Source organism: Oryctolagus cuniculus, chromosome 21, assembly GCF_964237555.1.
Source record: "Oryctolagus cuniculus chromosome 21, mOryCun1.1, whole genome shotgun sequence".
In the NCBI taxonomy this organism is placed as follows: Eukaryota; Metazoa; Chordata; class Mammalia; order Lagomorpha; family Leporidae; genus Oryctolagus; species Oryctolagus cuniculus.
In genome coordinates, this window is record NC_091452.1 from 7,627,787 (window position 1) to 7,644,479 (window position 16,693).

A 16,693-nucleotide genomic window follows, 5' to 3' on the forward strand; every position below is an offset into this window, starting at 1 on the left:
TCTCTGCCTTTCCTTTTCTCTCTGTATAACTCTTTCAAATAAATAAATAAATAAATAAATCTTAAAACTAAAATACATAAATTAAATTACATTTAAAAAAGAATAAGAGGAGATCAGTGTTGTGGCATGTCAGGTTAAGCTGTCACCTGTGACGTGTGCATCCCAGATGAGCACTCGTTTGTGTCCCGGCTGCTCCACTTCCAATCTAGCTCCCTGCTGATGTGCCTGGGAAAGTAGTGAAAGATGGCCCAAGTGCTTGGGTACCTGTTCCCATGTGAGAGACCCAGAAGAAGCTCCTGGCTTTGACCTGCCCCAGACCTGGCCGTTGTGATCATTTGGGGAGTGAACCATTGGATGCATGATCTCTGTCTCTATGTAACTCTGCCTTTCAAATAAATACATAAATCTTAAATATAAAAACATAAGAGGGGCAAATGAGATGCATAAGTTACCCGTGTCCTACAGTGGAGTAATTGGGTTCAGTACCTAGCTCTGGCTCCCAACCAGCTTCCTGCCAATGCAGTCCCTGGGAAGTAGCAATGATGGCTCAAGTGATTGAGTTCCTGGCTTTTGGCTTTGGCTCAGCCCATTGCAAGCATTTGGGAAGTGAACCAGAGGATGGGACCTCCGTCTCTTTCTGTTGGATTAACAACAACAATAAGAAAGAATAAAAAATTAGGGGCCAACATGGTGGCATAGCAGGTTAAGCCTCTGCCTGGGTTGCTAACATCCCCGGTGGGCCCTGGTTCAAGTCCTGGCTGCTCCACTTCTGATCTAGCTCTCTGCTAATTTACCTGGAAAAAAGTAGAAGATGGCCCAAACGCTTGGGCCCCTGCACCCATGTGGGAGACCTAGAAGAAGCTCTGAGCTCTTGGCTTCAGCCTGGCATAGCCTCAGTCATGTGGCCATTTGGGGAGTGAACCAGCAAAAGAGAGAGGAAGAGCCCCCCCCCCCTCTTTCTGTATCTCTCCCTCTTTGCTCTGTAACTCTGCCTTTCAAATAAAGAATAAGAAAATTAATGACCTATTGTAATTCAGTGTCATTTCTACTTCCTTATTCCAAATAAAGATTCACTTGCAATGTAAAACAGTGAGACACTAGTTTTACTAATCAAAGAGGCAAAGATGCTTATGTGTTAGGATTAATAGAAAAGTATAGAGTACTAATTGAAAAGTACTTGAGACATTTCTAGAGCAGAACTTAAAAGGACCTGGCACTTATACTTCTAAGGTTTTTATCCTAAGGTAATAACTGGACACGTGTACAAAGCTGTATGCAATAAGATGTTTATTGTAGAATTTTTTTTTAAAGGTTTACTTATTTATTTGAGAGACAAAGAGAGAGAGAAGTCTTCTGTTCACTTACTCACTGTCCAAATGGCTTCTATAGCTGGGGCTGGGCCATGCTGAAGCTAGGAACCACCCAGGTCCTCCACATGGGTGACAGGGGCCCAGGTATTTAGGCCGTCTGCTGCTGCTTTCCCAGGTGCATTAGCAGGGAGCTGGGTAGGAAGAACAGCTGGGACTCAACGGGTACCCATATAGGATGTTAGTGTCGCAGGCAGTGGCTTTACCTGCTGAGCTACAGCACCAGGTTGAAATATTTAATAATCACCAAATTATCCAAAGCTATATTATTTTGATATTCCATAATTTATTATGGAATAAATATACTGTAATATATAAATATAACATATGAAATACTAGATTTTCTAGATTTATGTTTATTAACACTGGAAGAATTAATTCAACCAGAAGACATTTAGAGACTGGAATTGTGGCACAGCAGGTTAAGCCACTGCTTGTGGCACTGGCATCCCATTTCAGAATTGCACTTGGAGTCCCTGCTGCTCTACTACTGATCCAGCTTCCTTCTGATGTACCTGGGAAGGCAGTGGGTAATGGCTGAAGTATCTGTGCCCCTGCCACTCATGTGGGAATTCTGCTTGGAGTTCTGGGCTCCTGGCTTCGGCCTTGCTGAGGGCCAGCCATTGCAACCATTTGGGGAGTGAACCAGCAGGGGAAGACCTATTTGCACTCCATGTCTGTCTCTGTCTTTCCCTTTCTCTCTGATACTCTCCCTTTCAACTAAATAAATTTTTTTTTTTTTTTTTTTTTTTTGACAGGCAGAGTGGACAGTGAGAGAGAGACAGAGAGAGAAAGGTCTTCCTTTTGCCGCTGGTTCACCCTCCAATGGCCGCCGCTGCAGCCGGCGCACCGCGCTGATCCTGGCAGGAGCCAGGAGCCAGGTGCTTTTCCTGGTCTCCCATGGGGTGCAGGGCCCAAGCACCTGGGCCATCCTCCACTGCACTCCCTGGCCATAGCAGAGAGCTGGCCTGGAAGAGGGGCAACCGGGACAGAATCCGGCGCCCCAACCGGGACTAGAACCCGGTGTGCCGGCGCCGCAAGGTGGAGGATTAGCCTATTGAGCCACGGCGCCGGCTTAACTAAATAAATTTTTAAAAAAGATTTATTTAGTTGAAAGGGAGAGTTTCAGAGAGAGAGAGAGAGACAGAGATGTCTTTCATCCTCTGGTTCATTCCCAAAATGGCTGCAACAGCCAGGGCTGGGCCAGGCAGGAGCCAGGGGCCAGGAGCTTCTTCCAGGTCTCCCGTATGTGTACAGGGGCCCAAGGACTTTGACCATCCTCTGCACTTTTCCAGGTGCATTAGTAGGGAGCTGGATTGGAAGTGGAGCAGTTGGGACTTGAACTAGCACCTATATTGGATGCGAGCATTTCAGGCAGCAGTTTAACCTGTAATTACACAATGCTGGTTCCTAAATAAATCATTTTTAAAAATGTGATGGAATGCCTACTGTGTTGTATACAGTGTCGTATATAATTTATAAAAATAGAGTATGTACTACTTTTGGAATATTTATTTTATATACATGTGCATAAAGAAGCCTTAAAGGAGATATGCAAAAACCACTGTGATTATCTTTGGTAGGTTGAAAGTGATTGTCTTTTCTTGTTCATGGGTCTTTTGTAGATTGTTTCCAGAGTGAGCATATCTTAGATGTATAATTTTTAGAAGTTTTGTAAAGTGAATGAGATTCCTTAGAACCTTAAAAAAATGGCTCTGAAATTCAGCAGTCTCTGCCGCGTGTGTTGCAGCAGCTCCAGCTGTGTTGGCCTCTGGCCTGTGCAGAGCCCATGTGGCCTTGGCAGGGGTTGTGCTCATCGGACCCTCTCTCTGCGTTCTAGGGCTGTTTTGCTGCAGCTGCTGAAGTGTTGAAGCACCTGAAGGAGCGATTTCCGCCCAACAGTCAGCACGCCCAGGTACCTGCCTTCTGCGTGGCCTTGGGTTTCCTCCTAAGAAGAAGGGTTTTCATCGTCGTGTCACGAGGGATATTTTAGTGTCTGCCCTCGATAAGTGTTGTTGAGCTAAAAAGGAAACTGTCAGAGGACACATACAGACCTAGGATACTTATCCAAAGCTTAGGCTTAAACGTGATTGTTTAAAGATAAGTATATATGTTGTGGAAGTATTTTTAAAACATGAATAGGATGAGAAACAGCCCACCAACAGTTTACTCTGGAAAGCGAGAACAGTGTGGAACTCGCAGAGGTCGTCAGCGGTATCTGTTGGTGCCTGAAGCATAGAAAGCAGTGTGTGAGTTGATGAAATTGATGGTTGACACACATGTGTTTGCAGTTTTATTCTCCATGCTTTTTACATACTTGAGATATTTTAAACGTTTTTATAAATCTGAAAAAGAATATGTGAATTGTTGTAAAGTATATTTGCTGCCAAGCCAAAACACTTTTATGCCTGCATCGAATACTGGCATGAATATTTGTCACTTTGTACTTTGTTTTCATACTAGTTATGGATGCTGTGTGATCAGAAAATACAGTTTGACAGAGCGATGAATGATGGCAAATACCATTTGGCTGATTCACTAGTTACAGGAATCACAGCTCTTAACAGCATGGAGGGTGTGTATAGGTAAGAAAACTCCAACCTAATTAGAATGAAATAATTTTTAAATGTCTCTTTTTACTGTATTTGTGTGTGTGTGTGTGTGTATGTTCATTTAGCTTATGAAAAACATCTTTTCTATTAGAATTCCAGACTTTTTCCTTGCACACGTGCATATACATATGTATACACGCACACACACACGCACACTTACAGACACACACGTTATTTTTCCCTTTTGACAAAGATTAAATCAGGTGCGGTTTCTCCCCTTGGAAGGTTTACATCTGATTGAGGAGATGGAGATTCCAACCCCCAAAATGACTACAGTTAAAATATTTGCAAGATGTTCACATAACCATGTTGTGTTTGTTCTGATTCTGTTTCAGAAAAGCAGTTGTACTACAGGCTCAGAACCAGATGTCAGAGGCACACAAGCTTTTACAAAAATTGCTGAGTCATTGTGAGAAACTGAAGAACACAGAAATGGTGATTAGGTAAGAGGTCTCTCGCGCCTCTCACAGCGCTGTTCTGGTGGAGATGCTCATCCCGTGTTTCCTCTTTGTGATCAGCGTCCTGCTGTCGGTGGCAGAGCTGTACTGGCGATCTTCCTGCCCTACCATCGCGATGCCCGTGCTCCTGCACGCTCTGGCCCTCTCCAAGGAGTACCGCTTACAGTACTTGGCCTCGGAAACGGTGCTGAACTTGGCTTTTGCCCAGGTAAGCCCATATCCGTCTTGCTGACACAAGAGTCTGCTGCTACACGGTAGCATTGACGAGGATGATAATGAGCTTTCCCTGTTAACTGAAGTCTGGAAAGGCCGGCTCCAGGTTCACACTCCCGGAAAGGCCGTGGAGTGGCCAGGCTGAGGGCAGGCGGGCACTTCCCGGGGCCTCAGCTTTTCGGAGCTGTGTGTTTCGTAGCGGCACTCGCCTCCGGTGAGGACCCCTGCACTCAGTGATGCTTGATCCACAGCACTGTGGATAAGGAAATGAGGAAGTCAGGTGTTCATTCAAAGTCTGTGGAAATCAAACTTGCTTTCTTGCTCCTCCGAGTAAAGGCTGTGAAGGAGGGGACTCTGTTCCCAGCTCTAGCCTCTGGAACCTGGTAGGACCCGCACTGTGGGCTTTCAGTAAGCATCACTGAAAGGCAGAGAGAGAGAATCTTCCGTCTGCTGGTTCACTCCCCAAATGGCTGCGATGGTGAGGCTGGACCATGCCTAAGCCAGGAGCCAGGGGCTTCTTCTGGGTCTCCCACACGGGTACAGGGGCCCAAGCACTTGGTCCATCTTCCACTGCCTTCCCTGGCACGTTAACAGGGAGCTAGATCAGAAGCGGAGCAGCCAGAACTTGAACCAGCACTCATATGGGATGCTGGTGCTGCTGGCAGTGGCTTTATCCACTTAATGAATTTTTTTACTTACTCATGGAATTAATTAACTAAAGCAGAGGTTCTCTAAGCTGTCTACGCATTATAATTATTGGGAATATTTGAAAAATATCTTTGGGGCCTGTGTTGTGGTACACCTGCAGCTTCACCTGGGGCTTCTGTGTGGGTGGAAGAGACCCACCTCCTGGGCTTTCCCCTGTTGCCTCTGAGGGCGCACGTTGGCAGGAAGGTGGAATTCGAAGCAGAGCTGAGACTTGAACCCAGGCACTCAGATGTGGGATGTAGGCATCCCAAGCCATGTCCCAAATACCTCCCTCTACCATAAGTTTCATAAGTTGTTGTGTTTTTATTCATCTTTTCTGATTTCCCTTGTAATTTCTTGTTTGACACATTGGTTATTTAAGGGTGTGCTGTTTGATTTCCCTATGTTGTGAATTTTCCAATTTCCTTTTGTTACTGATTTTTATTTTCATTCAGTGTGGTCAGAAAAAATACTTTATATGATTTCATTCTTTTCAAGTTTATTGAGTATTATTCTGTGGCTTAATGTTTTCCTCTATCCTGGAAAACGTTCCATGTACACTTGAGAATAATTTATGTTCTGATATTGTGGGGTTGTATGCTTTGTATTCATCTGTTGGGCCTGGTTCATTTGTAGTGTCATTCAATTCTTCTGTTTCCTTGCTGGTCTTCTGTCTAGTTTTTCTATCCATTATTGTAAAGTAGGACATTGAACTCTCCTATTCAGCTATTATTGGTTTTTTATTTATTTATTTATTTATTTTTTTATTTTTTATTTTTGACAGGCAGAGTGGACAGTGAGAGAGAGAAACAGAGAGAAAGGTCTTCCTTTGCCGTTGGTTCACCCTCCAATGGCCGCCGCGGCCGGCGCGCTGCGGCCGGCGCACCGCGCTGATCCGATGGCAGGAGCCAGGAGCCAGGTGCTTTTCCTGGTCTCCCATGGGGTGCAGGGCCCAAGCACCTGGGCCATCCTCCACTGCACTCCCTGGCCACAGCAGAGGGCTGGCCTGGAAGAGGGGCAACCGGGACAGAATCCGGCGCCCCGACCGGGACTAGAACCCGGTGTGCCGGCGCCGCTAGGCGGAGGATTAGCCTAGTGAGCCGCGGCGCCGGCCTATTATTGGTTTTTAAAGATTGATTTTATTTAATTGAAATGCAGAGTTACAGAGAGAGGGAGAGTCAGAGGAAGAGATATCTTCATCTGCTAGTTCACTCCCCAAATGGCTATACCTGCCAGGTCTGGGCCAGACCAAAACAAGGAACCTTGAATTCCATCTAAGTCTCTCACATGGGTGCAGGGGCCCAAGTACTCAGGCCGTCTTCTGCTGCTTTCTCAGGTGCATTAGCAGGGAACTGGATTGGAAGTGGAGCAGCCAGGACTCGAACCAGCGCCCATATGGGATTGCTGGTGTGGCAGACGATAGTTTAACTCACTGTGCCACATTGCTGGCCCTCTCCTGTAAGGTTATTGTTAATAAAGAAGGACTTTTAATTTGCTGTTTGTTTCCTATATTTCCTACCTTTAAATTTTTATTTTTTAATTTAAGAATTCTCCAGTCTGTTGGTTCATTCTCCAAATGCCAGCAATGGCTGGATCTGGGCCAGAACCAAGGCTGAGAACTGAGAACTGAATTCAGGGGTGGCACATGGGTGGCAGGAACCCAGTTACTTGAGTCATCATTGCCACCTCCCAGGGTCTGCATTAGCTGGAAGCTAGTGTCAGGAGCCAGCACCAGGTATCAAACCCAGGCATTCGAATATCATACAGGAGCATTTTTAAGAGGAGTGTTTGTTTATTTATTAGTTAATTCATTTATTTGAAAGGCAGAGTATGAGAGGGAGCAACAGAGACAGATGCTACCTGCTGATTTACTCCCCAGATGCCTGCAATGGCCTGGTCCGGGCTAGGCCAGATTCAGGAGCCAGGGATTGCATCCTGGTCTCCCACATGAATGGCAGGGCCAAGCACTTGGGCCCTCTTCTGCTGCCTTCCCAGGCACATTAGCAGGAAGCTGGATTGAAAGTGGAGTAGCTGGGACTGGAACTGGGCACCCTGAATGTGGGGTGGCAGCGTGGTCCGCAGTGCCCCTACGTCGGCATCATGGTTGGCATCTTCGCCGCTAGGCTGAACGGCTGCCGGTTTTAGCTTTACTGTCCCTTAGCTCTTCCACCCCTGCTGTCTTGCCTGTTGCACAGCTGTTCCTAGTGGACCCCTTGAATCCCCACGTCATTCTTTGGGGCTGTTTTCTTCATGGTTGTTCTTTTCCCAGTGATTTTTTTTTAAGTAATGTGGGTTTTTTATGTTTAGTTTTTTTTTTTTTTTTAACAAAAGATTTATTGATTTATTTGAAAGAGTTACAGAGAGAAGGAGAGAAAGACAGATTGTCCGTCTGCTGGCACATTCGCCAAATGGCTGCAGTGGCCGTAGCTGGGCCAACGGGAAGCCAGGAGCCAGGAACTTCCAGGGCTCAGATACTCTGGCTGTCGTCTTCCGAAGCTTTCCCAGGTGCATTGGCAGGAAGCTGGATCAGAAGTGGAGCAGCCAGGACTCCAACCGGTGGCCCTATGGGATGTTGTCGTCACAGGCGGGAGCTTTACCTGCTATGCCTCAGCACCAGGCAGGGATTCTTACACAGCTAATTCAGCCCCTCAGAATCACGAGCCTAAGGAGATCCGTGCTGAATCTTTTCGTAAAGACAGAAACCTTTCCTTAGTGTGAGTTACCACTCCCTGCTCAGTCTGTCGTGGTCTGAAATCACTTTATCCTGTAGTTTGTTTCCAGGCGTGTGGTGCCTGCTGTAACGTAGTGCATGTCAGGGAGAAGATGAAGTGGAAACAGCCAGAGGGGACCCCTTCCTGGAGTGGGTGTGGATGTGGTGTGCACCGCACGTGTCATGGTTCTCTTTCAGCTCATCCTCGGAATCCCGGAACAGGCCTTAACCCTCCTGCACATGGCCATCGAGCCCGTCCTGGCGGACGGGGCCATCCTGGACAAAGGCCGCGCCATGTTCCTCGTGGCCAAGTGCCAGGTGGCTTCAGCAGCTTCCTGTGATCCCCCGAAGAAAGCCGAAGGTAGGAAGCTGCACGGAGAGTGTTGTTGGCACAGCTCCAGAAAGCTGCAGGTGCAGGGCCCAGAGGAGGAGAGGCATCAGGCTGGGACAGTGTTAAGTTCCGAGTGTTCACACGCATGTGCTATCATCATCATCATCATCATTATGTTAAGGTGTATTTATTTCACAACTGTATGTTGAAGCTGGATTTTCACATCCATGCCTGGCCAGAGTGTTTGAGGGTCAACAAATGGCTATTTTAACCCAGGAAGCAGGTTCTGGGCTACAAATTGGGACTGAAGACCTTTGCAAAAACCTCATTTTAGTGGTTTCTTTTTTCCTCTCTCAAGTAGTGGAGAATTCAGAAGAGTCTGGCACATGTTAAACAAATAAACTGGGTGTCAAGTTTTGAGAACGACGCAAAGTGTTGCTTTACCTGTGTGTGGTTTTCCCCACCTCCCTCAGCTCTGGAGGCTGCCATCGAGAACCTCAATGAAGCCAAGAACTACTTTGCAAAGGTCGACTGCAAAGAGCGCATCCGAGACGTCCTTTACTTCCAGGCCAGGCTCTACCACATGCTGGGGAAGACGCAGGAGAGGAACCGGTGCGCGATGCTCTTCCGGCAGCTGCATCAGGAGCTGCCCTCCCACGGCGTGCCCTTGATCAACCACCTCTAGCGGGCCTCCGTGCAGCGTGAGGTTCCGGACTTGTTGGGGCCCTTGCACGGAGCTGGTTTGTGAGTCCGTCTGCCTTGCCGGTGAAGTGCCTCTGGGCAGTCTGTCTTGTTGCTCGGCAGCACGCAGCTGTCTGTCCCCCTTTGCTTTCCTTTTGGTCGCAGAGGATGCCCGCGTTTTGTTAATAAACAGCTTTTTTGCTAACAAGTTAGTCCAGGTGTCAGATTATGTTCTCTGGGCAGAGCTGCCCGCGACTCTCACTCCGTCAGTACCTGAACGCGCTTAGCACACGTGCTGCCAGGAGCGCTTCCAGGAGCTGATGGGGCCCGTTTTTACAAGATGTGCATTTCCTTCTGAAGCTTCCCCACTTTGAGGGGCTGAGCTAGTCTTGTGTTGTGTGGGAAAAACATAGCGGTCCCTGGCAGGATATTAAAGGAAAGATTTTTATGGTTTTGGGACCATTGGCAAGAAACATTTCACAGGTGGCCATTTGGCTCAGCAGTCACGTCACTGCTTGGGCTTCCTGCAGCCCATGTTGAGGGCCTAGATTCGAATCCAGCTCCTCTGCTCTGCCTGCTGATGCACACACTGTGAGGCAGCAGTGACGGCTGACGTAGTTGGGGCCTTACCCCCGGCTTTTGCCTGGCCGAGCCCTTGCCGTTGAGGGCATGTGGGGAGCGAACCAGCAGCTGGAAGATCTTTGTTTCTCTCTCTTTGTCACTCCCTCTCTGACTCAGACTTTCAAATAAATAAATCTTAAAAAAAAAAAATGCAGAGTCCAAAGCTCGGAGATGTGTAGATGCTCCCACCAAATACGCAGTGTATATAATTTCTGTATTTCAAGCCTGTGATTAGGCTGAAACTAGCTACGCTTTGTTCATTCATGAATTTCTCATCTTCCAGTATTCACAGAATAGCTGTGTTTCACGTCCAGTGTAGCAGCTGTACTGACAGCCCTTAAAAGCAACTAGGAACCGACCCCATTGTCTATCTTTTGTCATGGGCTCTTTCTCTGTTAACTCTGTACCTGCCGGCGGGAAGTAATTCCGCTCCAGAGCTCTCTGAAACAGTGTGGAACAGCGCCCTCCAGTGGCCGGCCAAAGATGGCTGCTCTGGAATCAGGTGACTCCGTGTAGAGACAGTGATGCTAATTGCTTATGTTGACATTAAAAAAATCTTGACATGCCTTTAATAGGTTATACAAGGGTACTTCAAAAAGTCTGTGAAGGGGTGGCTAACCTAGCAGTTAAGACACCCATGTCCCCTTATGAAAGAGTACCTTGATACCCAGCTCTGGTATCCTGCTAATGCAGACCCTGGGAGGCATTGGTGGTGGCCTGTATAATTGGGCTCCTGCAGCCACATTGGAGACCTGAGTTGCAGTCTTTTTCTTTCTTTCTTTCTTTCTTTTTTTTTTTTTTTTTTTTTTTTTAAGATTTATTTATTGGGGGCTGGCAGTATGGCATAGTGGGTAAAGCTGCTGCCTGCAATGCCAGCATCCCCATATGGGCACCAGTTCGAGTCCCAGCTGCTCCACTTCCAATCCAGCTCTCTGCTATGGCCTGGGGAAGCAGTAGAAGATAGTCCGAGTTCTTGGGCCCCTGCACCCATGTGGGAGACCCAGAAGAAATTCCTGGCTCCTGGCTTCTGGTCGGCTCAGCTCCAGCCATTGCAGCCATCTGGGGAGTGAACCAGTGGATGGAAGACCTCTCTCTCTCTCTGCCTCTGCCTCTTTCTGTAATTCTGCCTTTCAAATAAAATAAACCTTTTTTAAAAAGTTTGGCAAGTTGAAAAAAACAGATTTACTTATTCATTTGAAAGGCAGAGTTACAAAGAGAAAGGAAGAGAAAGATCTTCCGCCTGCTGGTTCACTTCCCGAATGACCGTAATAGCTGGGATTAGGCCGGGCTGAAGGCAGGAGTCTGGAATTCCTTCTGGGTCTCCCATATGGGTAGGAGGGGCCCAAGCACTTGGGTCATCTTCCACTGCTCTGCCAGATGCATTAGCAGGGAGCTGGATTGAATGGATGCCCAGGTGGGAGCTGGCCCCTGGGTTGCATTCTTGCCCTTAGCCTTGGCCCAACCCAGTTCTGCCTTTGTGGGGGCATTTAGGGATTGAGTCAGTGGATGGGAATTATTTGTCTCTAAAAAAAAAAAAAAAGTTTGTGGAAAATGGAGTTAAAAGATGTTTATTTTTGTACAAAAACATTCTGAAATGCATGGGTAGTTTTTCTCATAGTATACATTTTCCATAAATCTTTTGAAGAGTCCTATTTGTAAATGGTAAAGTTAAATAACGTAAGGGAGCAGGTGTTCGGTTCAGTGGTTCGGATCCCTGTATCCCACACTGAAGTGCCTGGGTTTGGTTCCTGGTTCCAGCTTCCTACAGATGCATCCCTTGGGAAGTAGAGGTAATGGTTCAAGTATTGGGTTCCTTGGTTTGTTTGTTTATTTATTTGAAAGGAAGGGTGACAGAGAGCAGTCTTCCATCCTCCGGTTCACTCCCCAAATGGCTGCAACAGCCAGGGCTGGGCCAGGTGGAAATCAGCAGCCAGAAGTTCATCCTGGTCTTCTGTGGGGGTGGGAGGGGTGCGAGTTCTTGAGGAGTTTTCTGGCTTCCAGGCACATTAGCAGGAAGCTGGATTGGAAGGGGAGCAGCTGGGCTGGAACTGGCACTGATCCAGGATGGCAGCATCGCAAGTGGTGGCTTAGCCGGCCGCACTGCAATGCCAGCTCCAAACAGTTGGGTTTCTGTCACCCCCAGGGAGACTTGGATTGAATTCCCAGCTCCCAGCTCAGATCCTGGCCCAGCCTTGGCCCCTGCCATTGCAAGCCTTTCTGGAGTGAACCAGTGAATAGGAGCTCGTTATCGCTCAAGGGATTTAAGATTTATTTGAAAAGCAGAGTGACAGAGACTGAGAGACAGAGATCTTTTCCTAACTGGTTGGTTTTGGGGTCAGCGTTGTGGAGGAGCAGGCTAGCTGCTGCTTGTGACGCTGGCACTCCATATGGGGAGCGCTGGTTCGAGTCCTGGCTGCTCCACTTCCAATCCGGCTGCCTGCTGTGTGCCAGGGAAGGCAGCAGGCGATGGCCCGAGTACTTGGGTCCTGGCCACCCATGTGGGAGACCAGATGGAGTTCCAGGCTCCTGGTTTTGTCCTGAGTGAGCCCTGGCTGTTGCTGCCATTTGGGCACTGAAGCAGTGGGTAGAAGAGCTGTCTTTCTCTCCCTCTCTTTCACTTTGCCTTTCAAATAAGTAAATAATTTCTTTAAGATTTATTTATTTGAAAAGCAGAGTTGCAGAGAGGGAGAGGTCGAGGTCTTCCATCCGCTGGTTCACTCCCCAGATGGCCACAAAGGTGGGAGTTGTGATGATCTGAAGCCAGGAGCTGGGAGCTTCCTCCGGGTCTCCCACGTGGGTGCAGGGGCCCCAGGACTTGGGCCATCTTGCACTGCTTTCCCAGGCCATAGCACAGAGCTGGATTGGAAGAGGAGCAGCCAGGACTCGAATTGGCGCCCACATGGGATGCTTGCACTGCAGGCAGCCGCTTTGTTTTTCACAGTTGGCACCTGTGAAGCTGCTTGCCCATCACTGCTCTCAGCAGTTTGTCCCCTTGGCACAGAGGCAGAGCCTGAATCCAGATGGAGGGAGTCCGTGGCACCTGTCATCTGTGACTTGGGTTTGCTGGCTGGGGGCCATGGGAAGTGGAAACATCAGAGGGACCCCAGAACTCAGAACTGTCTGACAGCTAGCTGGCTTTTCCCGGTGGAGGATTTGGTGAGGGAAGGAGGGCCAGTAATTATATGCTGGTATAATTATGGGTGGTGTGAGAACCGGTTAAATGGAGAAAGTTAGGTGAGGAGGGAGTTGAAGCTTATTGGCCAATGGGCATTTGGTCTATGCCAAAGTCTTTGAGGATGATCTCAGAGGAGAAAACCAGGCACACAGTAAGAACTGTTTGTCCTGCAGGTTGTGGGTTAATTGTTCCCGGCCCTGGGGTGCATGCGGGGAACATTTACAGAGAGCCCCGTCAGTTGTGAGTCCTTCACATATATTGTGAACAGGGTGGGTCTTCCCGACAATCCTAAGAGGTCGGCAGTGGCACTTACTCCATTTAATAGATGGAAGAACTGAGGCCCAAGGAGGGTGAGGCCCAAGGTTAGACACATCCAGTGGGTTTTGGAGCTGGGATTCTCACCCACTAAATCTGGAGCCGCCTGCACCCAGAGTTTGGAAGAGTACTTCATGCTTTTGGTTTGTTGAACACGTAACTGATCAGGTTACCTGTCATCTAGCGTCCAGTGGGAGCCAGACCCTCCCCCACAATGCTTGCGAGGTGACTGACACCCCCGTCCAGCCGGTGAGCAAACCAGGCCTGACGGGCCTGATGCGGCGCCTGTGCTGGTGAGGACCAGAGTAGGGCTCAGTCCGAGGCACGGCAGCTCCGCGGTCTCTGCTCTAGTCACCAGGCTGCCTTTGACTCCCCCGTTCCCCGGAGCCTTCCTGCCCTGCTTGTTGGGAGTTTCACATTTTATCCCGACGTTTTGGGGTGATTAAACTGTTTTATTTTTGCTTTTTGGCAGATGTATCCTGAGACAAATGAAGAGCTTCCTCCTCTGTGCCCCACCAACCTCTCCTTTTATGATGTTGTTTATGGTTGGGACTAATGGACCCATTAATCTCCCTGCTGGTTGAAGGGGAAACTTCTCGAGGCCTTTTTTTGGTCAGCATTTTTCTGCTGTCCTGTTGAACAGGAAAGAATCCGGTGAATGAAGGAGACGGATGTGATTAATTCTGCTGTGTGTGTCTGGATAGTCGTGGTCTGGGAGGTGGAATGTGGCAGCAAATGTGGGGTAACGCTGCGCGCGTCAGAAAGGGAGGGAGAAGCCGTACAGGAGACGGTGACGCCGTCTGTTCAGGTTTTCTTTAAATGCAAGACTCAGAGGAGGCCGGCATTGTGGTGCGGCAGGTTAAGCCGCTATTTGGGATGTCGACATCCCATGTCTGAGCCCCGGTTTGAGTCTCCACTGCTCTGCTTCTGATTCAGTTCCCTCCTAGTGTGCTGGGAGGCCCCAGATGGTGCCCAAGTCCTTCAGCCCCTGCTGCCCACGTGGGAGACTGGGATGAAGCTCCCGGCTCCGGCTTCTGCCTGCAGTTCCAGCTCTGGGTGTTGTGGCAATTTGGGGAGTGAACCAGCAGATAGAAGATCTCTCTCTCTGCCACTCTGCCTTTCAAATTAAATAAATAATAATCTTCTAAAAATGCTTTTTTTAAAAAAGATAAGACTCAGAGGATCTGTTTACTTATGTCCTTGGTAAAACAAGATCTACTTGCCTGAAGTTGGGTTTTGTGATGTTCTTGGAGGAGAAAACGCAAACACCAAAGCTAATTCGCATGTTCCTATCTAAGGAAGTGACTTTTTTGAGTGGGCGGACTCCTCTTCTACAAGGGGCCCAGCGTCAGTGACAGGCATGCGTAGTATTCCCTGTTTGTTTTTTTTTTGTTTGTTTGTTTGTTTTTGTTTTTGTTTTTGTTTTTTGACAGGCAGAGTGGACAGTGAGAGAGAGAGAGACAGAGAGAAAGGTCTTCCTTTGCCGTTGGCTCACCCTCCAATGGCCGCCGCGGCCGGCGTGCTGCGGCTGGCGCACCACGCTGATCCGATGGCAGGAGCCAGGGACTTATCCTGGTCTCCCATGGGGTGCAGGACCCAAGCACTTGGGCCATCCTCCACTGCACTCCCTGGCCACAGCAGAGGGCTGGCCTGGAAGAGGGGCAACCGGGACAGAATCCGGCGCCCCGACCGGGACTAGAACCCGGTGTGCCGGCGCCGCAAGGCGGAGGATTAGCCTATGAGCTGCGGCGCTGGCCCTGCTTTGTTGATTCATGTTAAAAGCGCACATAAATTGATGGTGTTATTAGCACTGTGCTAAATATTTTAATATATATTACTAATTATACTATGATTATTAATTACATTAATATACCATATATGACAATATATGATTTATAATTCTATAAATTTATAATTACTAAACTTACATAATTTTATAATATTAATGTATGTCATATATTGTATATATTGTTAACCTTGCTGTGCTAAATCTGAGCTAATATTTTACACACATTATTGTACTTTTACACCTCAGGGGCGGGCGCATGGTGCAGTGTTAACTTGCTGCTTGGGGTGCCCAAATCCCATTTTCAAGTGCCTGGGTCAAGTCCTGGTTACTCTGCTTCCAGCCCAGTTTCCTGCCTCCCTGGGAGGCAGTAGGTGAGGGTCCCTGCCACCATGTGGGAGATCCTGATGGAGTTCTGAGCTTCTGGCTTTGGCCTGGCCCAGCTTCTGCTGTTGCAGAGGCACTTTGGGAGTGAACCAGCAGAGGGAAGATCTCTATCTCTCTGCCTTTCAAAAAAAGAAGATTAAAAGGAAAGTGAGGAGAAAGCAGCCCCCTGCCTCGCGTGGAGCTAGAACTCTTGTCCCTCCCTGACAGCTGGTGAAACCAAAGTGGGAGAGATCAGGTCACCTGCTGTGCCCACAGCTGCTACCTGGTGACACTGGGATCTGAGCCGAGTGTTGGACTCCAAAGTTAGCACTTTGACCCACAGTGATGAGAGTATGCAGGTGCCAGAGCAGACTCCGGGATTGACAGCAGCATTCAGGAAACTTCCAGAAAGAAGTGACTCTCGGGTTACTTAACTGGCATTTAAAGATAGATGCGGTTTTTTGTTTTGTTTTGTTTTGTTTTTGTTTTTAAAGGCAGAGTAACAGGAAGAGAGAGAGAGATTGCGCTTCCATTTGTAGGTTCAATCTTCAAATGCCCATAACAGCCAGGGCTGGGCCGGGCCACAGCCAGCAGGTAGGAACCGAAGCACTTGATCACCAGCTGCTGCCTCCCAGAGGAGCCGGGAGTTGAGCCAGCACTCTGACACGGGATGTGGGCCCACCACGCCTGGCCCTTTAATTGCATATCTTGAGTTGCTGACTGTGTAGCTGCAGTGTTCTGCCATAGGCACTTTAGTAACATGATGTAAACATGCAGAATTATACATTACTACAAATAGGAGAAGGCACCTTAATAAAGCAGGGCTGCCTACGGGCCAAATCTGGCACATCACCTGGTTTTTTTTTCATGGCCTGCTAGCTAATAGTGGCTTTCATGTTTTAAAAAGTTTTTGGTTGAAAAACCAAAAATACTTTGTGACATGTGGAAATTAAATGAAACAACTTTCAGTGTCTGAGAATAAAGTTTTATTGAAACACTGCCATGCCCGTTCACTCATTTATGGCAGTTGGAATGGCAGGGTTGAGGAGTTGCTTTAGAAAGGGGATGGCCTGGGACAGCGCTTGGTTAAGTTGCTGCTTGGGATGCTTGCACCCCGTATCAGAGTGCCTGGGTTCGAGTCCCGGCTCTGCTTCCAGTTCCAGCATCCTGCTGATGTGCACCCTTGCAGGCAGCGGGTGGTGGGCCAAGTACTTGGGAGACCCAGGTTTTTTATGGGCTCTTGGCTTTGGTCTGACTTAGTCTCTGCTGTTGACAGGCATTTTGAGAGTGAAGCAGCTGATCGAAGATCTCTGTCTACCTTTTAAATAAGTAAATCTTAGAAAAAGAAAGAGTATGCTTGCGAAGCCTGTA

The 16,693-nt window shown here is 48.2% G+C and overlaps 1 protein-coding gene across 4 annotated transcripts in view; it reads left to right on the plus strand.

Annotated features, from left to right (window-relative positions):
* The window catches only part of ANAPC5 (anaphase promoting complex subunit 5), a 47,436-nt gene extending 31,111 nt beyond the window's left edge, over window positions 1–16,325 (plus strand). For 2 of the 4 annotated variants that reach the window (XM_002719740.5, XM_002719739.5), the window contains exons 12-17: window positions 3,208–3,282; window positions 3,831–3,952; window positions 4,315–4,422; window positions 4,498–4,645; window positions 8,246–8,408; window positions 8,852–9,267. In XM_002719740.5, the coding sequence (XP_002719786.2) occupies window positions 3,208–3,282; window positions 3,831–3,952; window positions 4,315–4,422; window positions 4,498–4,645; window positions 8,246–8,408; window positions 8,852–9,063 (828 nt within the window). In that variant the 3' untranslated portion in view covers window positions 9,064–9,267. Of the gene's footprint in view, window positions 1–3,207; window positions 3,283–3,830; window positions 3,953–4,314; window positions 4,423–4,497; window positions 4,646–8,245; window positions 8,409–8,851; window positions 9,268–13,642 lie in introns of those variants that run through there. The other 2 variants (XM_008272198.4, XM_070066169.1) reach the window with 1 other exon arrangement.
* Window positions 16,326–16,693: the final 368 nt, after the last annotated feature.